Genomic DNA, 26,498 nt, shown 5'->3' with positions numbered 1-26,498 from the left:
ACGCGAATCTCACTTGCAGGCTGGAGCGAAAAGTGCGGCAGGTGGATGGAGAACCCGGCCAACGACTTCTGCTACCTGATCAGCCACAACCAGGACGTGACCTGGCAGGAGGCGCGAGACAAATGCGTCGACCACGGAGGGGACCTGCTCAGCCTTGCCGACGACACTGAACAGAAGTTCATACAAGGTGGAGTCTCGGACAGTTTATGCCGCATGGTCTCCAGAAGGAACAATGCACCTCTTGATCGTTGTTTAACTTTGATTTGAAGATCTGCGCGACATTCCGCTGACTCTATGGTTGGGCGCCAATGCCGAGATCACTGAAGGCAGCAAGTGGACTGATGGATCCCCGTTCATTTACAAAAACCTGAAAGCAGGTCGGTCTAAAACCCGGCGAATGTTTGTCGGCGACAAAACGGACGAGTGCTTAGCGTCTGTCGTCTCCTTCCAGATAACGCAAGTGACGCCACTGGCGGACGCTGCCTTTCCTTGCTCACTGCCGACGGCGACTGGAAATTTGATCAATGCCGAAAAAACAGCAGCTACATCTGCAAGAGAAGAGGAAGGGGTAACGTGACGCTTGGCCGATTCGCGCTGACTTCTGAAGTCCTCTCGATGAAATATGTCTGCGTGTTGTTAGCGTGTCAATTGTCAAGTCATGGGGCTAACGCAATTGGCAAAACAAATTAAGACTGCAGGTGGTCTGAATTTCTTGTTTCCCACGACATTGGTGGCAAAACGTTGATAATCCTGTGATAAATTGTATTCGCTGGTCAGTTGGCAGCCTTGAGTGCCTTGAAAGGCGCCTTATAAATAAAATGTATTCTTATTATTAGTTGTTCTTCGGGAACTCGCTGTTGAAAGTGGCTTCCTCAGGGAAGGAAAAAATATCTCAAGACAATCAGTTGATTGGAAAAATATTTTATTCCTTCAAGATGTGGAAATGTCTCACATCCAGAAAAGTTCCTCCCGTGATTTCCAGACTCTGTGCTTTTTACATTGAGTCTCTACCCTCAGCGGTCTCAAACCAAACCACTCATTGTTAAAACTCTGATCCCAGACTGCCAGTATTATCTCGGGGGAAAGATGGTCACAAACAAGACTGCTTGATGGTTAAATTTGGATCGGAGCCAGCTGAGCCAATTCTATTCTCTGTACTCGTACGTCAGCGTTTCTTGAGGGCTAAAAGTACCCACGACCTGAGGCCCACACTCAACAGAGATGCGCTTGAATAAGTGGAATATGGGTCAAATAAGAATATTCTACAATCCCCCAAATGTTTCCTCAGTCGATCAGAAGTCATGTGATATGGTCGACGGGTGGCTCACTTTCGGGTTCAGCTGCTACAAGAAGATGGCGACCCCCAACGGTTGGCTGGGGGCTCGGCACGATTGCGTCGGGGAGGGCGGCGACCTGGTCTCGGTCGCCTCATCGGGCGAGGAAGCCTTTGTGAAGAAGCAAATGGGCAACGACGACCCCTTCTGGATCGGACTCTCCAATCTGGTGAGACGGAAGCGCAAGCAGTTAATTCTCTACCGCTACGCGATTGACAAGCGGGATTGGTCTGTGCAGAAATGCGAAGAGGCTTGGTGTCGGTATGACAAGAAGCAAAAGAAGCTGACTTGGTCCGATGTCCGCGTGACGGGAAACTACTCCAACTGGGACTCCCGTCAGGTTGGAAGGTAAAAAAGTCACGTCTTGATGTCCTTTCACTGTCAGGCAAGGTTTTGGGGCCCCTTTCCAAAATGGAAAAGAGCACAGTGGAGGGGAAAAAAGACCTTTTGTCAAGTTTTCACCAGAAAGCAAGAAAAAAATACTGAAATGCTTATCACGACTTCTCCCGACAGCTCCGACGTGGATTCCTGCGCGTACGTCAACCAAGGCGTGTGGACTCAGCCAGGAAAGTGGCGGCACGGCTCGTGCAGATCCTCGTTGCCGTTCATGTGCGAGCGCCCGCTGGGCGGTAAGCCTGCTCAGGAGTTGTCATGTTGATGTCGAAAGGGACATTTCACTTGTGTGGTCTTTTTGCAGACTGCCCGGAGGGCCGGCCGTGTTCCTTGAAAGACTTTGGTTACCTTCGAGTGGAGAGTGAGTTGCTGCCACGCTTGTTTTTACTCTTGCACCGTCCCGCCGTGCTTCTCTAATCCAAGTTTGTTTGTGGCTTCAGCTTCCTCCTGCGACCCTGGCGAATTCCTGTTTGACGAGTCTTGCTATCGTTTCGAAGGGGTGAAGAAGGTGCAGTGGGTCGCTGAGAGGGTTTGCAAAAGAAACAAAGGTCATCTGGCCAGCGTCCTCTCAGCGGATGAAGGCAATTTCTTGGCAGGTCAGCAAGTGCCAAGAAACATCCGACAAGTGGATGCTCTTTTTGTGCTGAAGCGCTTGTTCTGCTTTCCTCAAGCTCACATGCGAGACGCAGGAAGATCTCAGCCTTTTGTGGGACTGAAGAAGAAGAAAAACATTTTCGAGTGGATTGACGGGAAATCTACAGTAAGTAAAAAATTTACTGCAGTCTAAAGAAGTTTGCATTTGCCTCTGCCCAAAGGCAAAAGATTGGAATTGAATAGAAAAATGCTTTTGAAGTAAATAAGCTGGAACATTTGGGGAACAAATTTGCCATTTCTCCTTTAGAATGATATTAAAATGAACAAGAAAACTTGAATGACGTTTAAAAAAAAAAAAAAATCAGTCTTGGAGGATAAAGTGCAGAATTTGACGGAATTCCGGAGAATAAAACAGGATGACATGATGAAACTGGTCCCAGTATGCAGTTTTCACCGAGACGCTCAAAGCTGTGATTTCACCAAAAGAACGTTGAAATGCTCCAACACGGAATGGAAAAACTCATTCAACCAAGCGTAACACAAAACAGGCTCAAGTGGCGTCCGACGTGTCGTCCGCAGGACTATGTCACGCAGTTGGTGGGAAAAAAGTCTACAGGACTCGAAGAGTGCTTTGCTCTGTCAGCTTCTGGACAATTTGATGAGTGGTCATGCGCTAAAGAGCAGCCATCGATCTGCAAAAAAGGTCCGCAAGTCACCGCAGCTCACTTTGCCCTTGAACCTGGCATTGCTCTCTTTTTTGATCCCCCTTGCGTTCTTGCAGCCAAGGTACAAGGGGCTCTCCCTGTTCTGCCGTCATCAACATGGGGACCAGGTAAGCATCCCACCCTGCAGCCGACATTCGGTCGGTCGTCGCTTTGCCCTCAAGTGACACGGGTCTTGCTTGCAGGCTGGAGCAAAAAGTGCGGCTGGTGGATGGACAACCCGTCCAACGACTTCTGCTACCTGATCAACCACAACCGTGCCAAGACCTGGCAGGAGGCGCGAGACAACTGCGTCGGCCTCGGAGGCGACCTGCTCAGCATCACCCACTCTGATGAACAAAACTTCATACAAGGTAAACCTCCCAGAGGACTCGATAGAGGCTCGCACAGTTTATGCCCCGTGGACGCCAGAAGGAACAATGCTGTTAGGCACGCACCTGTACGATGTTCAAACTTTTGGTCGTTGTTTAACTTTGATCCAAAGGTCTGTACGCTCGTCCCCTGAGCAGTCCCACTTTGTGGTTGGGCGCCAATGCCAATATCACTAACGGCATCGAGTGGATTGACGGATCGACGTCCACTTACAAAAACCTGAAAACAGGTCGGCCTACAACCCGGGGAATGTTTGTCGGCGACAAAACGGATGAGTGCTTAGCATTTGTCGTCTCCTTGCAGGCATCACCGGAGAAGGCCCCGGTGGAAGCTGCCTTTCCTTGCTCACTGCCGACGGCCGCTGGGCAAAAGCCGATTGTGAGGAGAAGCGCAGCAGCTACATCTGCAAGAAAAGAGGAAGAGGCATGATTTGACATTGGTCTTATAGTTAGAGTTGTGTCATCAGATATGAAGTATTAAGGAAGGCCTTTTCTAAAGTCCTTTGATTCTCGGTGCCGCAGTTGACACGATTGGTAAAAAACTCACTGGAGTTTAGTTTCCACAAAATGCTGACAAGACATTCATGCCATTACGTGCGGATAATTCTATATTTCTGCCATTCTAAATAACGGCATAATAATGGTGTCCTCAGTCATTCCTAAATCAGCATGTGAGAAGGGGTGGAGTCTTCACCGATCCAGTTGCTACAAGAAGATGGAGACCCCCAACGGTTGGCTGGGGGCTCGGTACAACTGCTTCTGGGAGGGCGGCGACTTGGTCTCCATCGCCTCATCGGACGAGGAAGCTTTTGTGAAGAAGGAAATGGGCAAGAACCCCTCCTGGATCGGACTCTCCAATCTAGTGAGACGAAAGCGCAAGCAGTTGATTCTCTACTGGTACACGATTGACAACCAGGATTGGTCTCTGCAGAGATGCGACGAGGCTTGGTGTCGCTATGACAAGGAGCAAAAGAAGCTGACTTGGTCAGATGCTCGTGAGACGATGACCTACTCCAACTGGGCTCCAGGTCAAGTTGGAAGGTAAGAAGGTCATGTCTTGAATGTTAGGCAATCTTTGGGGCCCCTTTCCAAAATGGGAAAGAGCACATGTGACGGGGGGGGGGGAGTCTTTTGTTAAAGGAGAGCAAGAAAAGAACCTCCAATTCATCCTGTTTGTAAGATGCTTTTCACGACTTCTCCCGAAAGCTCCGACGTAGAGTCCTGCGCGTACGTCAACCAAGGCTCGTGGACCGAGAGTCAGCCAGGAAAATGGCGACAAGCCTCGTGCGGATCCTCGTTGGCGTTCATGTGCAAGCGCTCGCTGGACGGTAAGCCTGCTCAGGAGTTGTCATGTTGATGCCGAAAGGGACATTTTAATTGTGTGGTCTTTTTGCATTTTAATTGTGTGGTCTTTCTGCAGACTGCCCAGAAGGCCGGCAGTGTTCCTTGAAAGACTTTGGTTACGATAGAGTGGAGAGTGAGTGGCTGTCACTCTGGTTTTTACTCCTGCATCGTCCCGCCGTGCTTTTCCAATCCAAGTTTGTTTGTGGCTGCAGCTTCCGCCTGCGACCCTGGCGACTTCCTGTTCGACGACTCTTGCTATCATTTTGAGTGGAAACGTAAGAATTGGCAGGCCGCCGAGAACTTCTGCAAGGGACGGGATGGTTACTTGGCCAGCGTCCACTCAGAGGACGAAAACAAATTCTTGGCTGGTGAGCACCAAGACAAACCGACAATTCTGTGATCATCCCGCAAATATCACCAGCATCTTTGCAACTAGCGCTTGTTCTGCTTTCCTCAAGCTCACGTGCGAGATGATAAGGGATATTGGCCTTTCATGGGACTCAAGAAGAACAAAGACAACAAACTTTCCTGGAGCGACGCAACTTCTGCAGTAAGCAAAACTTCTATAGCAGTCTAAAATGTTGCCATTTGTCCAGAATGACATATGACAAAGCCAAAGTTGGGTTGGTCACAATGTTGCAAGTGCAAATAATATATTTTCAAAGGGGCTGGGCCACGAACACAAATTAACTTGCAGTTATTTGAAGACAAATAAAATTGACAAGCTTGAATAAAATAGTTATAACAAGTTTCTCTGGTCATATGAAAGCGCAGAATTTTACAGATGGACAGTCTGAGAATAAAATAGGAACACTGTGAGTTCACTGGAAGAGTAGTAGTTGTTGATGTTTAAAATGGAGTAGAGTAATGGGAAAAGAAGAAAAACCTGAAAGTTTGAAGAAAATAAGTTGCAACGCCAAACGCACTCGAGTGGTTTCCGCCCTGTCGTCCGCAGAACTACATCACGGTGAAGGGAGAACAGTCTACAGGACGCGGTGACTGCTTTGCTCTGTCAGCTTCTGGACAATTTTATCAGTGGCCCTGCACTGAAGAGCAGCCATCTGTCTGCAAAAAAGGTCCAAAAGTCACCACAGCTCACTTTGCCCTTTGACCTCTCACTGCTCTCTCATGTTTGATCCCCCTTGCGTTCTTGCAGCCAAAATCCGAGAGGCTCGCCATGATCCGCCGAGATTAAAAGGTGGGCGTCCCAGCCTGTGGCTGACACGTGATTGGTCGTTGGCTAGTTGGCCATCAAGTGACAGGAGTCTTGCTTGCAGGCCGGAGTGAAAAATGCGGCTCGTGGGTGAAGAACCCCTTTAAGGACATCTGCTACCTGGTCAACCGCAACCATGCCAAGACCTGGCAGGAGGCGCGAGACGACTGTGTCCGCCTCGGAGGCGACCTGCTCAGCATCACTGACAACACGGAGCAGCAGACCATTATACAAGGTAGGCTTATGGGCTTGATCGGGACTGTTGGTTGAGAATCTTGTTATATTTGTAGACGCTGGCGTATATGCCAAAGAAAGTGACATTTTGAAAGAACCTTTTCTCCAGTTGTCGTTCATTGCTCAAGACAAAGAAAAGGTTTGTGACGTTACTTGCAGTTGGTTACCAGGCTGCAAGTGGTTGTCTGTCTTGACATTTTTTCCATCCGACCGGAAAAAGACAGCTATAGGGATTGACAGATCTTGCTTTTAAAAAGGCGCCATACAAAAGACAGTATCCAAAAGAAACTAGTCATTATAGAAAAGGATTCGCTGAAAAACTTTGTTTCATTGAAGATCTTGTTCCTTCAATCTATGGAAACGATGTAAACACAGTAAAGCGTGAAACTTGAGATGACACAAAAATAGTCTTTCTGCTAATTTTAAACTGTGCCCTCTGTTGTCACTTCTTGTGGATGTATTTTGAGTAGTCGTATTAGCTAGTTGCATGTTTTATTCTTGGGGAACGCAAGAATGTGTTAAAGATAGTATTAGCTTACTGCTTATCTTAACCGCGTTCATAAATATCGGGAGGGGATTTGTTCTGTTACGTGTTATGTATGGTTGGAAGGACAAGTCTTCTGCTGTTGACATCTTTTATTCGAGCTAAAGGTTTGCGGCGCCAGGAAATGCTACCTCCACTAAAAACTATAAATACGTCCGGCCTGGAGGGGAGTATCTTGAAGTATCTTGTTTGCATTTAAAGAGACCGCACCAAAACTACTCAGAACACGGGTAAAAGTCAAAGTCTGCTTTATTGTCAATTTCTTAACATGTCAGGACACACAGAGATCTAAATTACGTTCCCACTATAGATGAGCTTGTGACACTATGACGAGGAATTCAGACAAAAGATATGCTGTTCCACTTTATATTGACAACAACGGAATGAATAAAATATCAAATGAATTTATAACCATGATACGTATAAGCTTAAAGACATTCACTGATGTTATCTTATTCATGTTTGATCCAAAGGTCTGGCCTTCGGTTTTGAAAACATTTCTTCTCTGTGGTTGGCCACCAACACCACGATCACGCAAGAGGGCTGCAAGTGGACTGACGGGTCTCCCTTTCGTTACACCCACTGGACCACAGGTGAGGCCAAACGCCATCCAATATTTGTTGCCGACTGTCTGGAGCAATGGAGAGGAGCGCTTAGCATCTGCCGTCTCCTTACAGATAGCCCTAGTAAATCCTCTGGTGAAAACTGCCTTTTCTATAACGTTGAAAGTGAACTGGGAAATTGGAAATTTGACAACTGCCAAAAGAAGAGAAACTACATGTGCAAGAAAAGAGCCAAAGGTAAGATGTGACTCATGGCCAATTCAGGTTGATGCCCATCTTTGGCTTTTGTCTCGCAGGACATAGACCGGAACCTCCACGCCATGACGGTAAGTCAGTCTCCCCGAATCCTGAATGTTGACGTCAAAAGATGCGAGACGGAAAAAAGACACCACAGTGCGCTCGCAGGTTTTCGGGAGATCCTTGTGTGCAACCAGCAGAAGCACGTCGACCTCTTTTGTCAGAGTGAGGGTCAAAGCGTCATCCGCATCCAGTCGGCTTTCTACGGACGGAGGAGCGGCAGCCTATGTCCAACTCAGAACGCAACCAAGGGTAAGACAGGCCATAAGCGACGTCGTCCGTGGTCCGACGATACGACCGTTGCAGCCAAATAAGCTTCCACTCGACCTTGTGACTTGCAGAGACTTGCGTAGTGCGAGGAGCCCTCCCTCACTACAGGCAGAAATGTGACAACCGTCAATATTGTCTTGCTGACCCTTTTGAGGGCGTCCGGGAGACCTGCCCTGCAGTCTCTAAGTACCTGCACTTGGTCTACAGCTGCGAGCGGAAAGGTGGGCTTCACGTCTCTGTTGTCTAATGCGGTATCTCCCGACCAGAGTTGGGGTATGATGGCATATTGAATGGTCTCTCTGCTACGGACGTTGATGCGATGACTAAAAGGTTCAGGGGACCACTCGCCTTGCAAGCTTGGCGACCCGACCATTGGCCTAGTGAATAGACGGCGCCTAACAATGCCCATAACAATACAATACAAGGATTCCGTTATCAGAGATCGGTTGCAACATGATTCTGGGTTGTCCTCAGTGTGTCTTGACAATTTGGTCGAGGCAGACTCAGCGTTTGAAGCCTCCTCCTCGATGAGCGACGCCAGCCCAGAGAAAGCTCAATTGAGCAAGAATTCCTGCTGGAGACCGTCACAAGATCGTACGTAGACAATCGAAAGCTACTTCGGCGCTGGCAATTTGGTGTCCTGAGCGAACTTGTGTCCTGCAGCCTCCACCAGCTGGATCCAGGTGAACCTCGGTCACGTGAGAAAGGTGACTGGGATCGTCGCCCACGGCTGTCCTCACACTGACCAAAGGTCCTGGGTCATCGACTTTGAGATGAAGACGAGTGTTGATGGCAAAAGCTGGACTGATCACCCGGACGAAAAGGTGAGCGGCCAGCCAGTCGACCTGACGCTGACCAGGCTGCCCACACTTGCCATTACAAACGAGAGTGCTATTGCTAGTTTACCGGAGGGGGGGAGCACCGGTTTGGCTCTGCATTTTCCGCTCAGCACGTCCGCATCCTGCCGCTTGAGGACAGCGTTGACTTCGGCCTCAGCTTTGACCTCTTGGGATGCGCACGTGACGGTAAGCGAGTCTCTCCCTCCGCTGCCGGGAAAAACATACAACCCATCTTTTGATATCACCTTTTGTCTGACAGATGCGATGACCTGTGACACCACGTTCAACAGCCTCCACTTGACCAAGGCAATGACGCGAGTCGCACTTGCCCCGGTGTTTCCACGACGGTGGGCGCCTTTCGTCAATTTGCTTGTCCTTGCCTTCTGCAGCTTCCACTGCCCGCCCAAGTGCGCCAGCTCTAAACACAATGTCACCGGAACCTTGGTCTACAATAAGGTACGTACGTGATTGCTGACCCTTGGACTGGAGAGGTACTGGCTCTTGGCAGAAATAAACATTTCAAAGATGAACCTACATTTCAATTGGGATTTTGACATTAGTTCCATTTGAAAGATGATTTCATTTCCACACACCAATCAGAAAGTCAAATCCTCCCTATCGTGACCCGCCAGTTGAGTTCTTGACTTGATGTGAGTGCAGGACTCAAGCGTCTGCAAGGCCGCTATTCACGCCGGCGTCATTCGTAACGACATCGGAGGAGACTGTATTGTGATGAAAGCCGTGGCAAAGAAGGGCTTTGCTGGCTCCGGTCAGAATGGGATCACCTCCCTCAAGTGAGTGGCCAACGTTTATGGCAAAGCACCAATACGAGGCCAAGCTCATTGTCACATGTACGACCTGCAGGAATGCCGACTCGACGGATCACGCCTTCACATTTGCAGACGGAGGTGAGTTCACGGAGCATTTTTTCATGTCAAGTGCTGAACTACTGCTAACCTCGCACGGGATCTCACCTGCAGAACCGAGATGCTTGGGAGAGTCCTGGGAGGAGTTTGCGGGCGTCTGCTACAAAGCTTTTGAGGACAAGAAGGAGTGGGCCGCTGCTCAAGCTGACTGTAAGAAATTGGGTGCCAATCTGGTGTCCATCCTTTCTGAGGTGGAGCAGACGTGGGTGAAAAATGCTTCCGCCCTCGGTGCGTACAGCGTCTTCGTAGAACGGCTATCCCCTGAACGCTGGGTGAGAGATCTTCTCGCCTTTGTCCTCTGCAGACACCAGCGACATGTGGACCGGACTGAATGACCAGAGTGTCCTCGGCATGTTTGAATGGTCGGACCGCCACGAGGTGACCTTCACCGACTGGGCCCCGGAAGAACCCAAACACCTGAAAAAGGACTGTGTGGCGATGTCGCAAAAGGTGGGTGGCCAATTGACTGTTTGCAGGAACATCTGCACGATTCACTGAAATCCTTCTTGCTCATCTTTCAGGCTGGAAAATGGAAGCAGATGAGCTGCAAGATACCCAACAGCTTCATGTGCAAGATGCCCAAAGCGCATTATGCAATCACCTCAGAGAAGGCAGAGGAGAGCCATTCTGGTGACAGCGTACTCTTGCACAGAAGCAAGCTCGCCAAGTCAGCGAATGTAGTGAGTTGATTTTTTTTTTCTCTCTCTCTGCATCCCACGTTTCTGGACAGGTTCAAAAGACAGTTGTAATGATTTCCACACAATCTCATTTCAGTGTCAGATCTTAGCATTCGCATGCAATTTCTATTCAAGATGTTTTGATGACCAGTTATGTTTTGATTACATGTTTTCAGGTTGCTGGATCAGCGGTCGAGCTGAAGGGAGGTCTCCGTGTGAACAACGTCATCACCATCACAGGGCGAGCAAATAAACTGGCAGATTGGTACGAGGACCCCCACCCACTCCCACACGGGCACAAGAATGCTAATACCACAAACACACTGTTGTACATCTGTGTTGCAGGTTTAAAATCAACCTGTTTGTGCCTGACGACGAAACCGACAACGTGGTCGCGCTGCTCCTCAAGTTGAACTTTGTAACCAAGAAGATTTGGTTGTACTCCAGAGTGAACACAACTTGGAACGAAAGAGAGGAGCATCCCACGCAAGGCTCTGGACGCGGACAAGAAGTCAAGGTGACGTAAATCACACCATTTCTGCACACACTCTCACTTACAGTTTTGGGGTTTCCAAACTTTGGTGTGGAATGTTCCTTACCTTTGATTGGTGCCGGTTGGTTAATATCTAATTGTCGCTTTGTTGTTTGTTCATATGCGCAAGGCGTATCCATACAACTGTCTGTCAAAATCCACTCCATCTTGTAGAACCTCCCTAAACATGCGTCAATCTTAAAAAATAATTGAGTGTTTCCAATGGGAAGCGGACATTTACTGGTTGAAGAGCACCTAGCCGCTAATAATTGGAGTGATTTTCTTTTTCAAACTACAAAAAGTGTGAAATGGAAATGTTACAGTCAAAAGGAAGTGCTCAAACCATCCCACCCTTCGTGATGCTACTCAGAAATGTCCACAATAAGATGAATTTTCTTCCAATCGCTAGCAAAACTGTAAGGCTTGCTCGCCAAAAAAAGTCAAAAGTCCCAAAAATGTCAACGTGAACGTCACATCTCCCGCCTTTACTCGCTGCCATGCCGTTCACACTCATTACGTGCATGGTGTCCTTGTTGTTGCTCAGGTTGTTATCAAGTGCGCCGACGATCATTTCCAGATCACAATCAATGGCCTCGACGAGGTGACTTACAAATACAGAGAGGCCAATCTACAAAACATCACGCAGCTGATCGTGTGGGGTCACGTGTCCATCAAGGACATCAAGAAAAGCTCCGCTTAGACCAGTCTGCGCCAAAATGTGAGGACAGACGTCGTCAAAGTGTTCAAATTGTTTTTGGCACAGCCTTTTCCACCAGCCACAGATGGTTTGTGGGATAATTGTACAAAAGTAACCACTTAATAGTTTGATCTAATACTTAATCTTTGTCTAATGGGCTATTAGAAAAAGCCAGACTTGCATGCATTTTTTTTCTTTTTGATTGCCTTTGTACCTTTGTGTTTATTGCATTGAACTGGGCAGTATTTGTAGCAAAGAGATTTTCCTGGCCCGATCAAGAGACCCTTTTGATTGATTGGATGATGAGTAATGAGAAGAGAATGCAGAAGCTGGATTGGGGAATGCTAGCAAATGATGTGAAAAGGCGAGAAATAACGACAAGGGAGAAAAATGGTAAGCGAGAAAAAAATGGTAACGCGAGATCCGTCAACGAGAAAAACATACGATAAGCGAGAAAAAAAAACGCGAGACAGCGGTAAAAACATGAGCGAGCAGTAAGCGTGAAAAACAGGAAGCGAGAACAACTAAGCAGAGTTAAGTGGGAATAATGGTAAGCGAGAAAAACAATAGGCAAGTAAAATGGTATGTGATAAAAGCGGTACATGAGAAAAAAAAGTGAGGAAAAGCGGTAGGCGAGAGAAAAAAACTGAGAAAAAAATGAAGTGAGAAAAAGGTATGAAGGTGAAACTACGCTAGAAAAAAACGGTAAGCGAGAAAAAACAATAGGCAAGAAAAACAGTAAGTGAGAAAAATCGTAAGAGAAAAAACTAAGCGGGAAAAAAAGTTAGACGAGAAAAAACACTGAGAAACGGTAAGCAAGCGGTAAGCAAGAAAAAACGGTAAGTGTAAAAACGAAGCAAAAAAGATGTAGGTAAGAAAAACAATAAGCACGCACTAAGCGACAAAAACACAGGAAGCAGGAAAATACTAAGCAAAAACGTAAGTGAGAAAAACGGTAAGCGAGGAAAGAACAATTTTTCTCAATGGATCTACACGATTCACAAAAATGATACTTCCTACGGACAAAAACCGATTAATTGGGAGCGAATCGACAATTTTTTAAATATTTTTTTGCTAGCTTTGCTGGCGCTACTGGGGAAACATGTCACGTGACGGGGACGAGCGTCTTGACCTGAATTAATTGATCGAAAGTTTTTTTTTTTTCCTGTGCGGCTTGGCGGCCCTGTACCAAGTGACCCATGGACCGGTACCGGTCTGGGGCCCGGTGGTTGGGGGCCCCTGATCTATAGCATAGACGTCTATGGGATAGACGTCTAAAAAACGTTCACTTTTAGACCTTTATAGCCGAGTTTTAGCCTAGACTTCGAGGTAGACGAAAAAATGCTCGCAGGGCAGCGTCTCTGATTACTTTGACAGCACAGTGAATTGACGATAATTTTACCCCACAAAGAGTCGTTTTACATGCAAGAAATGAACCTTCTACTTATATTTTCCTAGTAGGCATTGGTGTTGCTAACAGAAAATTTTGAACAATGCCGTTCTCACAGTTAAGTTAGTCTTTTTTTTTCGTATTTTTTTTGCTGGTAAACTTCAAAGAATTTGTTATTTATTTAAAAGAGGTTCTTATTTTATAGTAATAGAAAAGTGAGATATTTAAAGTAGACTGTTAGTCATTCACTGTCAACTGTAACATTTGCTTGCTGTTGCATTAAAAAATAAAAATGACATTTAAGTTTGGTGGAATTATATTTTTTGTGTTTTCCGGTACTCTGTCAGCAAGTAGTGTAATCAAAGTACTTGTACTTATTTTGGTTTTTAAAAAAGTGGTATCGGTGCATCCGATTTTCGTATTTCATTCCATGTATTTAAAGCGGTTTTGCGTCGTAAAGGCGTTCTAAGATTCTTAACGTTCGCGGGAACTAGTCGGCGCCCGTGGTGGAAGAATACACAGCGAGAGAGACTGTGGACCGAGGAACGGCGTAACCGACTCACATGGTATACGACATTTTGGAATGTTGCGTTGTCTCTCTTGCAAAGCCCCTTCCAGTGTCCAAGCCAACCAAAGGAGTAAAGCAAAGGAATTGTTTTCTTTTTTTTTTTATTATTACTGTGCTGTTTCATTTTATTACTGTTCCGACTTACACCAAAATTCCATTCACATCACTCCCTCAAAACGGATCGACATCGTAAGCTGAAGATAAAGATAAATATTTTTTGAGATGGAACTGTATGCTAAGGTATGACAACCACTAATCTTGCGAATGGAGCAATTCAGAATTGGCCCCAAGGAAAAAATTCTGCAATACTTGAAAGGCTGTTCTATGTTATCAGACGCCTTGTTTTCTTCGAGATTGGGTGCTTGCGTGACCTCCGGCTCATCTACTGTCACGGACTGAATAGAAGACTGCTCACTTTTCTTGGCAAGCTCCATTTCATATTCCATAAACTGCAGAAAAAGCAATGGGAAGTAGTTTGGAAGTTGTGAAATTGTAAGAAGTACGCAACTAACTGCGCACCCTTTGGAAATATTGCATTTCAGCATAAATTGGTCATAAAATGTGATCTGATTTTCATTTAATGGACACCATTTTCTTGAAGCAATACCACACAATTATGTTCACATTTTTTTTTTGTAGATTTTTCTTCACCTCACAATGCACTTGCCACGCAAAGGGGGAGTAGCAGCAGTGCTAATCTGCCATACTATGGACTGATGAACATCAAAACTTGACCCTTGTCACCGTTTCCATCTTCATCTTTTCTTCTTCTTAGGCCTTTTCATTCCTTTCAGAACATAGGCCATCAATGAAGAGTTTCCACCCTCGTCTGTCTTTTGCCATTTTCTCCAGCTGTTTCCACAACAGTCCCATCTTCCTGATATCCAGCTCTGTGCTCCTTCTCCAGTTGTTTTTGGGTCTCCCTCTGCTTTTTTTGCCTTGTGGGTTCCATGTTAACACCTGTTTGGTTATAGCCGTATTGTTTTTTTTCAGGGTATGTCCTATCCAGCTCCACGTCTTCCTCATAATCTGTATCTGTATTGTTTCTTGTTTGGTGCGGTCCCATAGGCTGGTGTTGCTGATGCGGTTGGGCCAGAAGATCCTGAGGATGCGTCTTAGGCAGTGATTTGTGAAGGTTTGCAGTTTAGCAGTGATGTGTTTGGTGGTCCTCCATGTTTCTGATCCATATCGCAGCACTGTTTTGGCGTTGGATTTGAAGATTTTGAGTTTAGTATTGAGTGAAATGTTTTTGGTTTTCCAGATCTTATCTAATATGTTGAATGGTGTTCTTGCTTTCCCTATTCTTGATTTCACAAGAATTCCACCGTCCACTGCAATTACACTTTCTAGGTATGTGAATTTGTCCACCTCTTCCAGTGGGCAGCCCCTGAGGTTAATGGGATTTGTTTTTTTGTTGTTTACTCGCATTACTTTGGTTTTTGCTCCATTTATTTTTAGTCCCAGTCCTGCTGCTACTTTTTTGAGGAGTTGAGTTTTCTCCTGTATCTCTTGCTGGCTGTGAGAGTAGAGCAGTATCGTCGGCAAAGTCCAGGTCTTCTTGTTGTTCTGTTAAAGTTCATTGGATGCCTGTCTTTTTATTGTTGGTAGTTTGTTTCATGATCCAGTCAATGCATAGGAGGAATAGAAAGGGGTAAAGTAGACATCCGTGTTTCACTCCAGTGAGCACGGTGAATGTTTTCTGTATTGGTCCCTGGTGCAGCACTTGGCATTACATGTCTTGATATGAGCTATATACCAGAAACTATATACCAGATAGTTTCCTGGTGGTCATGTAGAGTTCCTTGAGATAGTTTTGTGCTGCTGCTTCCTGTGCTTCTTTAGCCAGTGCCTCAATGTAGTTTTTCTTCTCCCGTTTGGCACTTCTCCTAACTTCCTTGTTTGCTTCCTCGTAGTCCTTGTGGGCTGCGGCCTTTCTCGCTCGTGTCTTGTATTTGTTTAGTGTGTTCTTTTTGGCCCTCCTTTCTTCTATTTTTTCCAGGTTTCTGTTGACAGCCAAGGTTTATGGTTTGTTGTCCTTTTCCCTGAAACGTCCAGACAAGTCTTGAAGGAATGGGGTCAAAATACAAAAAGTCCTGCCTAGCTACAAAAGATATGCTCAAACCTCATTGAATAAAGCACATAAGCAGGCAAGTATATTCACATATTAAATCAATAAAAGAAACATTTTAAGCATATAATTATAGCTACACACCAAATCAATAAAGAAGACATAACTAGACATTTTTGATAGAGGGTAATGACAAACGTTTTTATAACTATGATCTGATATGTATTTCTGAGCACTTCGAAATAACAAATGTTTTTTGATATATTGCCTGAATAGCTTAATGAACCTTAAGGAACTGTTTAATGCATGCGTGATGATTTTCTAAATCAAGGACACTGCCAAAGTCGTCTAAAAGTGTTCAGTACTTGATTATATCTTACGTATGTTTTGATTAATGCAAGACGCCAGTTTTTCGATTACTACTGAACGTTCTAGACAGAGGGAAATATTTTGCCTAACAAAGAAAAGACATGGTTGGAAACATGATTAAACTAAGAATATGATGATGAAGGAATGGGGTCGAAATACAAAAAGTCCTACCTAGCTACAAAAACAGATAGGCTCAAACCTCATTGAATAAAGTACATAAGCAGAAAAGTATATTCACATATTAAATTCCAAAGTCCAGGTCTTCTAGTTGTTCTGTCAAAGTCCATTTGATGCCTGTCTTTATTGTGGGTAGTTTGTTTCATGATCCCGTCAATGCATAGGAGGAATAGAAAGGGGTAAAGTAGACATCCCTGTTTCACTCTAGTGAGCACGGTGAATGTTTTCTGTATTGTTCCCTGGTGCAGCACTTGGCACTGCATGTCCTGATATGAGCTTTTGATTATGTTGATGAACTTGTGGGGTATTCCGTGATGTGCCATTAAGCTCCATAATAGCTTCCGGTCTACGCTGTCAAACGCCTTTTCGAAGTCTATGAAATTTTCGTAAGCCGGGGTGTTCCATCTCGATTGTTCTATAATGATCCTGAGGGTAGCAATTTGGTCAATACATGATCTTCCACTTCTGAAACCAGCTTGATTTTCTCTGAGCTCCTCGTCAACCCCTTTCCGTAGTCTTTCTAAGATGATGCGGCTTAGCACTTTGCTCGGTGTTGATAGCATCTTGATGCCTCTGTAGTTGTTGCAGTTCTCCATGGATCGCCACCTTGCCGTGGTAGAAAGCCTTGCGTGTTCCGATGAACCTAAGAGCCATGCCGTCTGGAGTCTCGGCTCCTGGTAGGTTCAACCGTGGTGGTAAGGTCGAAGGGGAGGTTCCAGACAAAGTGCGATCCAAAGACCTCAGCGGTGGGATTGGCAGAGGATGATGACACTGTGAGTCACAACAGCACTGAAGGCGGATGAAGGCTGCAACAGAGGGTGGTCTCCAATCGTTATGGACCCATGCCATTGGATCCCGGCCCCTTTCTGCCAAGGACCGTGTGGTGGCTGCAGGCGCATCAGTCTCCCCACGCTAAAAGACATCACGCGCAGGCATCCTCCTGAAGGGAACCTATTCCATTTTACATCCTGGACAACAAAGTCCTGTGGCAATCAGGAAGTGGTAACGGGGGCAGGACAGTGAGGTCTGGCAGCCTCTAGCCACAACCTGGCACACAGGCAGTGGGTGTTAGATTCAGTCATTATAACAGGTGATTGGCTATGGCTTTTGCCATGAGGCACGGATACCGCGCTTCCCAAATTGTGGACCAAATCCAAAAGTCTCCTTCCATACACTTTTCAGGCTGTTCCAGTACACCTTCACGGGTTGTTCTTGCAGGGCTTGAAGCCTGTTCTGAAGGGTGGTTTTATACAGCTCAGTTGTTCCAATGTCTTGGAAGAGCTGAAGAGCACCATCTGCAAGTCCAGGACGGGAAGGGTCGGCATAACTGACTGTGACAGCATGGTGTTGATATCCAACTCCTCCCATGGATGCCTTACATTTCGCTGGGGGGCATTTAGTCCAGGTGGACCATGTTCCACGCCTCCATTGTTGAGGCAACCGACCGGAGCTGTGGCCGTAAGGTCGTTGGTGCCTGTCTTAGCGGCAATCCCCAAACCCGCTGGTGGACACCGGCGGTAAGGGATGCCGTTACGCTGAAGAAAGAGTCCTATCGGGCCATTTTGGCCTGCGGTACTCCGTAGGCAGCTGACAGGTACCGGATGGCCAAGCAGAATGTGGCTTCGGCGGTTGCTGAGGCAAAAACCCGGGCGTGGGAGGAGTTTGGCGAGGCCATGGAGAATGACTTCAGGACGGCTTCGAGGAAATTCTGGTCCACCATCCGGCGTCTCAGGAGGGGGAAGCAGTGCACAGTCAACACTGTTTACAGTGGAGATGGCGTGCTGCTGACCTTGACTCGGGACGTCGTGAGTCAGTGGGGAGAATACTTCGAAGACTTCCTCATCGACACGCCTTCCATTGTGGAAGCAGGGCCTGGAGACTCTGAGGCAAACTCTCCAATCTCTGGGGTCGTAGTCACTGAGGTAGTTAAAAAAACTCCTGGGTGGCAAGGCCCCGGGGGTGGAGTTCTTCAAGGCTTTGTATATTGTGGGGCTGTCATGGCTGACACGCCTCTACAGCAATGCGTGGATATCGGGGACGGTGCCTCTGGATTGGCAGACTAGGGTGGTGGTTCCCCTCTTTAAGAAGGGGGACCGGAGGGTGTGTTCCAATCACAGGAGAATCACACTCCTCAGCCTCCCTAAGGCTATTCAGGTAAGGTCTATTCAGGGGTGCTTGAGAGGAGGGTCTGTAGGGAGGTCGAACCTCGGATTCAGGAGGAGCAGTGTGGCTTTCGTCCTGGCCGTGGAACAGTATACCAGCTCTTCACCCTCGGCAGGATCCTCGAGGGTGCATGGTCCAACCAGGGTACAACCAGTCCACATGTGTTTTGTGGACTTGGAGAAGGCGTTCGACCGTGTCCCTCGGGAGGTTCTGCGGAGGGTGCTTCGGGAGTACGGGGTGCCGAGCCAACTGATAAGGGCGGTTCGGTCCCTGTATCACCGATGCCAGAGTTTGGTCCACATTTCCGGCAGTAAGTCGGATTCGTTCCCAGTGAGGGTTGGACTCCGCCAAGGCTGCCCTTTGTCACCGATTCTGTTCATAATTTTTATGGACAGAATTTCTAGGCGCAGCTGAGGCATTGAGGGGATCCGGTTTCTATTTGTGCCTCACGGCAAAAGCCATTGCCAATCACCTGTCATCCAATTTACTCACTGCGTGCTCATTTGATTTCTTCAGATTTAGGAACATGCTAAGACACTGAAGCAGAAATTAGACTTACACAGGTTGGTTGAGTTCAATCACCATTCTTGTTAAGAAAGCTCTGTTTTCAGGAAAGTACAATACAGCGCTGGGCCTTTCGTGCGACCAACGCTCAAGAGCAGAAAGTCTCCATTCAGAAAAGGCAACGTTCAAGGTTCTTTGGTCAGCTTATATTCAGTTGCACATGCCAGTGTGGGCCGAGTTTGATGGGTGATGAGTCAGGGGGTGTGGCAAGTTCACAGGAGATTTTGATTCCATGGGAGTGGGTGCTGGTTCGGTGAGAGCTGGCTCCGTGGGGTTGGGTGCTGATTATGGGTGATTCGATGTGTGTGGGGGCTGTCGTTTTCCTTTCCATCTTTCAGCCTTGACGATCACCTTTGGCCAGGTTCTTGCTTTATCTCCCTCTGGCACCTCTACCGGTTTTATCTGTAAGTGTCCTTCCTGTAAACCATTCTTGCACATACATCCACCTCGCCCACTGTCGCACACCGCCCATTCATCATTCTTTCCCTTTTGTCATTTTGTACGGAATTATGTTAGCTTTTGGCTGTGACATCATCAATGTTCCCTGACTATGCAATGTTTGTACTCACCACTTACTATGTTTTTGTTTGTTCGTTCATTTGATACTCCGTGTACTTGCTTACGTCATCATGTTCTTAGTTTAATCATGCTTTCAACCATATCTTTTCTTTGTTAGGCAAAATATTTCCCTCTGTCCAGAACGTTCAGTAGTAATCGAAAACTGGCGTCTAGCATTAGTCAAAACATAAGATACAATCAAGTACTGAACATTTTTAGAAGACTTTGGCAGTGTCCGTGATTTAGAAAATCATCAGCCATGCATTAAACAGATCCTTAAGGGTCATTAAGCTATTCAGGCAATATATCAAAAAACATTTGTTATTTCAAAGTGCTCAGAAATACATATCAGACATAAAAACCTCTGTCATTACCCCCTATCAAAAATGACTAGTTATGTCTTCTTTATTGATTTGGTGTGAAGGTATAATTATATGCTTAAAATATTTCTTTTATTGCTTTAATATGTGAATATACTTGTCTGCTTATGTACTTGATTCAATGAGGTTTGAGCACATCTGTTTCTGTAGCTAGGCAGGACTTTTTGTATTTCGAACCCATTCCTTCACTCCCTCCGTTGACCTCAGTTTAACTGAGGTCACTAAAACCATTGATACCACCAGGGTCCCTCTGTTGGCACACTCTGTGGAGCCGCCAATGAGTGAGATAAATAAATATAGATAAAATTCATACCCAGACATTTGTAAAAGATGGAGTGGAAAGGCCTAGACGACATTCCAGTGACAGCATGGAACTATCAAGGAGAGATGGCACGGGAGATTCGTTAAAAAGCAAGAAGATGCCTGAGGAAAGGTACTGGTTCCTATTTTTTATTTCAGACCACGACGCTGCACAGAACTGCATTAGCTACAGAGATGTTATGTTGATAAGCAAAGCATGAAGTTATGGGAAAGAATGTTTGAAGCAAGGCTTGGAAATCTCTACTGGCCAAAATAACGGAGAGTGTGGCAGAGATGAAGATGTTGCAGGACATGCAGATGGTTGGTGTGACAGGACAGAAAGATATGGAAACGATTGCTCTGCTGTCGCAGCCCCTAACAGGAGCAGCCGAAAGAAGAGGAAGATGAGAAAGAAAATGTGAGAAAAAAATACATGGACAAATAACGAAATACATACATACGTATGTATATATGTACATATAGACAGACAGACATCGAACGATCGCCCATTCGGTCACTCAGTCGTTTGGTCTCGGTCATTCTGTCACTCGGTCACTCAGTCAGTCACTCAATGAATTAGTCAATCGATCGATCGATCGATCGATCAATCGATCTCTCACTCACTCACTCACTCACTCACTCACTCACTCACTCACTCACTCACTCACTCACTCACTCACTCGTGTTAACTAATTTGTAATAGTATTGCAAGCAGTTTAAACTCGAATGGAGTATGTGAATGGCCATATCAGTTCTATCAAATTCTAATCCTAATTTACCTTTGTATAAGGCACAGGTGTCAAACCCAAGGCCCGGGGGCCAGATGTAGCCCGGCGCATCATTCTATGTGGCCCGCGAAGGCAAAGTGTGCTTCAAATTCATGTCATTACTCGAATTGCAAATTGTCTTCACTTTTAATAATATTTTATTTTTAAATATTAGATCTGTTTTTACTCATCTGATTTGAAAACGAGTTACTTGTCAGCTTGTTTGTAGCGTTTGCTGTATATAATATGAGGTGCTCATACATTTATTTGGGGTGACAGTCATGACGGCCCTCCGAAAGAAGCTATGACTACAATGCGGCCTGCGAAAAAATGAGTTTGACACCCCTGGTATAAGGGATAGCTTTCTTAAAGCATAGTCATCGTAATTTATTCAGTCTGTTGTTTTACTAATATTTAATCATTGATCAATAACGTATCTTAAATCATGCTTTTCCTCTTTCGAAGCGACTATGTACTTCCAACCCAAACGCCACCATTTTATAGGGAAAGAAAAATTTGTTGAATCTATTTGTTTTGGACATAATACTCCTGCAGTCATCTTAAATTTGTTCAATTTATCAATCCTTTCAATTTTTTATCCTGCAAATAAATCAAGTGAATAATGTGTTATTCAAACTTTAACGTTCATAAGTTATCGGCTCCAATGATGTTAGGATGAGACAATCAGAGATCACAACGAAAAATATAGCAAGGACTTGTGATCTCGCCAGAAAGATGAGTCGGCATCGAGTATTTGTATCTGGCCCCCTGCCTGGGAGAGGCACTGAAGAGAGGTTTAGTAGAATAGTCTCCCTTAATTGATGGATGGCTGGGTTCTGTAAAAAGCAAGGACTGTATCTTATAGATAACTGGTCCTCCTTCTGGGGCCGCCCCGACCTGCTGAGGAAGGACGGCCTTCACCCTAACCGTGAAGGCGCCTTCACTCTTTCTAGGAATATAGATTACTGTTTGAGCCACTCATGACAGGTGACTTTAGAGCAGGCCGGGGCACAGGTGATTAGACTACCTGTTGGGATGGGTTTGGAGCCTGTTAAGTTAAAGTTAACTAGCGCTAGGCTATACTTCCAGCATGCACATAGCTCCTCGTGTAGACTAGAGCGTCACTGTTTGAATAGTGCTACAGTACACGTGAACACACTTTCTCCTGGGGTAGTAGATAAATCCAATCACTCCACCCCGACCGGTTGTGATGATGAAACGGTGCGTGTTTTAGATAATTTTACATGTGTAACAAATATTTACTATCAAATTCCCACGGTCGTATCGTCCCACCGTGCTAATAAACATTTGAGAGGTTATGTCAGGCCTAGAGAACACAATCTTACTCGCATCTCGTTTAAAAATTCTTCGATAGATACGCACCCTGATCTACCGATTTCACTTAAACTCGGCTTTATGAATATTAGATTGCTTCATACGAAAGCAGTTCTCGTTAATGACCTCATCACGGAACATAATCTAAACGTATTTGGTCTTTGCGAGACCTGGTTAAAACCTAATGAACTGCTGCTGCTTAACGAGGCCTCGCCTCCAAATTTTGTGAGCTCGCATGTGGTGCGTCCTCGAAAAAAGGGTGGGGGTGTCGCCCTCATCTCAAATTCCGAGCTTAGATTTAGGCCTCGTTTGATTAACGTATTTAAAACATTTGAAGTTCTCACTGTCCGATTCACCGCTTTATCGTCATTTTATCTTGCTGTTATTTACCGTCCACCCGTGGCTTACTCTGGCTTCCTGGATGAATTTTCAGAATTCGTGGAATTCGTGGCTGATCTAGACAAATGCGGATAATATAATAATCATGGGCGATTTCAACATCCACATGAATTTACCGTCAGAGCCACTTACTTCGGCGTTTCAGACTTTAACTGATACGTTTGGTTTTAAGCAAGCCGTACAGGCAGCAACGCATAAGAATGGAAATACCTTAGATCTGGTATTATCCCGAGGACTTGCAACCTCAAATATAGCAGTACTGCCATACACTACTGTTTTGTCTGGTCATTACTTAATAAAATTTGAAATTTTAGTTCCTTGTCAAAGACAAGAGAGCAATCAGAATTATAGCAGCCGTAATTTTAACTCCATGACTGCAACTGCGCTATCTGAGTTACTGTCGCCGGCAACTGCCATATTTCCCGCATATATCGGCTCTATTGATAACCTTACAAATTAATTCAATGCGACATTGTTAAATGCCATCGACTCTGTGGCGCCGCTACGTCTGAGAACTCGCCTTAGATTGCCTACTCCGTGGTTCACAGATGAAACATGTACGCTTAAGCAATTATGTAGAAAGCATGAGCGCAGATGGCGTTTAACCAAACTTGAGGTTTTCCATCAGGCATGGCAGGACAGCCTCCTGAAACATAAAGACTCGCTTATCTTAGCAAAAACTCGTTATTTTTCGCAAGTCATTAATCTCAATAAAAACAATCCTAAATACCTATTTGATACAGTGGCAAAGCTAACACTACGCCAGCCGACCCCCGTTAGCTCCTTCCACTCAGCTGACGGGTTCATACATTTTTTTGCTCGAAAGATTGAACCCATTAGGGATGAGATCAAGAATACAATTCCAATCGCTCAGTCGAGACTGCCGATTACCAGCGCTGATGATCATGCAATAACCCTCTCAAATTTTAAAAGCGTGTCCCTTGAAAAGCTTACACAATTGGTTAGTGCGGCTAAACAAACGACATGTTTACTTGACCCGCTTCCAGCCAAACTACTTAAAGAATTATTTCAAATTCTAGGACTGTCCGTCTTAAATATACCGTAATTTCCGGACTATAAGCCGCACCGGACTATAAACCGCACCAGCTAAAATTCAGGGATATTTTAGTTTTTTTCTTACATAAGCCGCATCGGACTATAAGCCGCACGTGCACATGAGTTTTTTACAAAGAAAGACAGTACACAGAAAGCCGTAAAAATCCATAAATACGCCGCGCCGCCATTTAAGCCTCAGGGTCCAAAGTAACCTTCTGAATAAAATGCATTAAAAGTTCACATTCATTACAACTTGTTTTTGGTGAGCAAAATGTCAGAAGAATTGAATTCAAATGCTGATTGATTGGGTTTTAATACAATGCAGATGGTCCAAACAGCGCCATTGCTTTGTGTAATCTCTGAGTCACATGGCAGAGTAAGAGAAAGGGTTTAGAGCCCTTTGACGCAGGTCACCTAGTGTGCATTCCTACTAAAGATCATAATAGTCACAAGCAACACAGCCAGAATAAGCAGCAGCCATAGTAGTGTTTCAAAATAGTATTTTTGTTGTTGTTTTTTTTCTTCAAGATACCGCACAACAGTGGTCCACAGCCTTTTTACGAGTGTATAAAATTGATCAAGTCATCACAAAAATCACGAAAAAAATCTTACATAAGCCGCACCTGACTATAAGCCGCAGGGTTCAAAATTTTGGAAAAAAGTCGCGGCTTATAGTCCGGAAATTACGGTAATCAATCTGTCTGTCTCCTCTGGGATAGTGCCAACAGCCTTTAAAACCGCTATCATTAAACCGTTACTTAAGCGTCCAAATCTTGACCTGGACTGTCTCGGTAATTATAGGCCAGTTTCAAAGCTCCCATTCATAGCAAAACTTCTTGAAAAAGTAGTAGCGCAGTAGCTTATTGATTACATGGTCGCCAATAATCGATATGAATCTTTTAGAGCTAATCATTCCACTGAGACAGCACTTGCTAAAGTGACTAATGATCTCCTCATAGCTATGGATTCAAACACTTCATCTGTATTGTTACTACTCGATCTTAGTGCTGCCTTCGACACTGTAGACTTCGATATTTTATTAGGGCGTCTTAAAAGTTGTGTTGGTATTTCAGGGTCAGCACTAGGCTGGTTCTATTCCTATCTATCAGACAGGACGCACCGAGTGGTCCATGGCAATACGTCCTCTGAGCTCTATAATGTTACGTGTGGTGTCCCACAGGGATCGGTACTCGGACCAATTCTATTTAATATTTATATGATTTCGCTTGGGGACATAATACGTAAATATAATATTAGTTTTCAATGTTACGCGGATGACACCCAATTATATATGCCGTTATCGATGACAGATCCGCGGGACTGTTGTAATCTTGAGGCGTGCCTTGCGGAGATCAAGCAATGGATGTCTCTCAACTTCCTTCGTCTTAACCCAGATAAAACTGAGATGTTGATAATTGGTCCAACTCGTTATCAACACTTATTTAAGGAAACCACTATAACTATAGATAACCGTACTATCACTCAGAGCGATTCTGTAACTAATCTCGGGGTTATATTTGACCAAACGCTATCCTTTCAAAAGCACATTAAGAATATAACCAAAATTGAGTTTTTTCACCTTCGTAATATTGCTAAGATTCGTCCGATCCTCTGGACCGGTGATGCGGAAACTATTATACATGCGTTCGTCACGCCGCGCCTGGACGACTGTAATGCATTATTCTCTGGTCTTCCTAAGTCCCTCATCAAATGTCTACAGTTAGTACAAAATGCTGCTACGAGGCTGCTCTCACGGACAAGAAAATTTGATCACATTACCCCAATATTAGCCAACTTACATTGGCTCCTGGTCCATTCAAGATGTGACTTCAAGGTTCTTCTATTAACCTATAAATCACTGCATGGTTTAGCACCTTCATATCTCGTCGACCTATAGTTGTTCCTTATATTCTGTCTCGTAACCTTCGTTCGCAAAACGCTAGTCTTTTAGTGACACCGAGGGCCAAGAAAATGTCTGCAGGGCCTAGAGCATTTTCTATTCGGGCTCCAGAGCTTTGGAATGCCCTACCAATAGATATTAGAACTGCTACCTCACTAGAAACATTTAAGACACGTTTAAAGACACATTTCTATGATATGGACTTTAATTAACCTGTAGCTTTAGCTTTTGGCTGTGACATCATCAATTTATTCATGTTCCCTGACTATGCAATGTTTGTACTCACCACTTACCATGTTTTTGTTTGTTCGTTCTTTTGATACTCCATGTACTTGCTTACGTCATCATATTCTTAGTTTAATCATGCGTTCAACCATATCTTTTCTTTGTTAGGCAAAATATTTCCCTCTGTCAAGAACTGTCAGGTTCAAAATCAGTAAAAAGGGTCAGCAGACAAAACCAGTGAGGCAGAATGTTGAGTCTTTTCTCGCGAGGAGTGCAACCAGACTTACAGCAGTCCGACTACACTAAAAATCTGTTTTACACTCCTCGCTCTTTTTATTTGGAAATGCCCTACCCACAGTGTGAGACGATTAGCCCCTGAGGGGGGGAAAAAGAGATTGTGGCTTCGTCTCGTAAGAAAAGAAACAAAAAGTAACGCACAAAGTGTTGCGTGCAGATATGGCTATATCAGGAAAACAGTTTAAGCGATATTCCGAGAGAGATAAAAAGAGAAAGTGACGTTCTTTAAGGAAGATCAGAAGGTTCATGACGCATCGTTTGACGTGTTGTTTTCACGATCTGTTCTGGTGAACGCTGAGCTGTCAGCAGCATCTTGTTTGACACAACTGTCATCTCGCCCCTGACCCAGCCGTAATCCTTCTGTTCTGTTGTACAAGATAAGAATAAGCAAGGCAAAGCAGCAAGCATACTGAACAGTAACATTGTGAATAA

The 26,498-nt window shown here is 45.2% G+C and overlaps 2 protein-coding genes and 1 long non-coding RNA gene across 3 annotated transcripts in view; 2 read left to right on the top strand and 1 right to left on the bottom strand.

Moving 5' to 3' along the window:
• Window positions 1-26,498, top strand: part of LOC148398724 (uncharacterized) — a 117,875-nt gene that overhangs the window by 42,530 nt on the left and 48,847 nt on the right. The window contains exons 32-47 of the mRNA XM_088372475.1: window positions 20-187; window positions 270-377; window positions 452-568; window positions 1,289-1,503; window positions 1,573-1,682; window positions 1,848-1,963; window positions 2,032-2,088; window positions 2,168-2,323; window positions 2,399-2,487; window positions 2,901-3,024; window positions 3,103-3,153; window positions 3,229-3,396; window positions 3,528-3,644; window positions 3,719-3,838; window positions 4,068-4,276; window positions 4,346-4,455. Coding sequence (XP_088228601.1) covers window positions 20-187; window positions 270-377; window positions 452-568; window positions 1,289-1,503; window positions 1,573-1,682; window positions 1,848-1,963; window positions 2,032-2,088; window positions 2,168-2,323; window positions 2,399-2,487; window positions 2,901-3,024; window positions 3,103-3,153; window positions 3,229-3,396; window positions 3,528-3,644; window positions 3,719-3,838; window positions 4,068-4,276; window positions 4,346-4,455 — 2,035 coding nt within the window. The remainder of the gene's footprint in view (window positions 1-19; window positions 188-269; window positions 378-451; window positions 569-1,288; window positions 1,504-1,572; window positions 1,683-1,847; window positions 1,964-2,031; window positions 2,089-2,167; window positions 2,324-2,398; window positions 2,488-2,900; window positions 3,025-3,102; window positions 3,154-3,228; window positions 3,397-3,527; window positions 3,645-3,718; window positions 3,839-4,067; window positions 4,277-4,345; window positions 4,456-26,498) is intronic.
• On the bottom strand, window positions 906-3,848 carry LOC148398729 (uncharacterized). The gene is made up of 2 exons (XR_015857850.1): window positions 3,481-3,848; window positions 906-2,439 (listed from the first exon to the last, which is right to left on the bottom strand). It is a non-coding gene; the product is annotated as an uncharacterized LOC148398729 (long non-coding RNA).
• Window positions 8,381-13,247, top strand: LOC148398728 (uncharacterized). Its single transcript, XM_088372476.1, has 12 exons — window positions 8,381-8,473; window positions 8,543-8,703; window positions 8,781-8,904; window positions 8,978-9,174; window positions 9,379-9,512; window positions 9,583-9,626; window positions 9,699-9,872; window positions 9,949-10,094; window positions 10,166-10,324; window positions 10,498-10,586; window positions 10,667-10,838; window positions 11,398-13,247. The coding sequence occupies exons 1-12, from the start codon at window positions 8,407-8,409 to the stop codon at window positions 11,551-11,553; spliced, it is 1,623 nt and encodes a 540-aa protein (XP_088228602.1). The 5' UTR covers window positions 8,381-8,406; the 3' UTR covers window positions 11,554-13,247.

Source organism: Syngnathus floridae, chromosome 4 (assembly GCF_059516105.1).
Source record: "Syngnathus floridae isolate MCC-2025c chromosome 4, RoL_Sflo_1.0, whole genome shotgun sequence".
Taxonomy (NCBI): domain Eukaryota; kingdom Metazoa; phylum Chordata; class Actinopteri; order Syngnathiformes; family Syngnathidae; genus Syngnathus; species Syngnathus floridae.
This window is presented reverse-complemented; position numbering and strand designations above follow the sequence as displayed.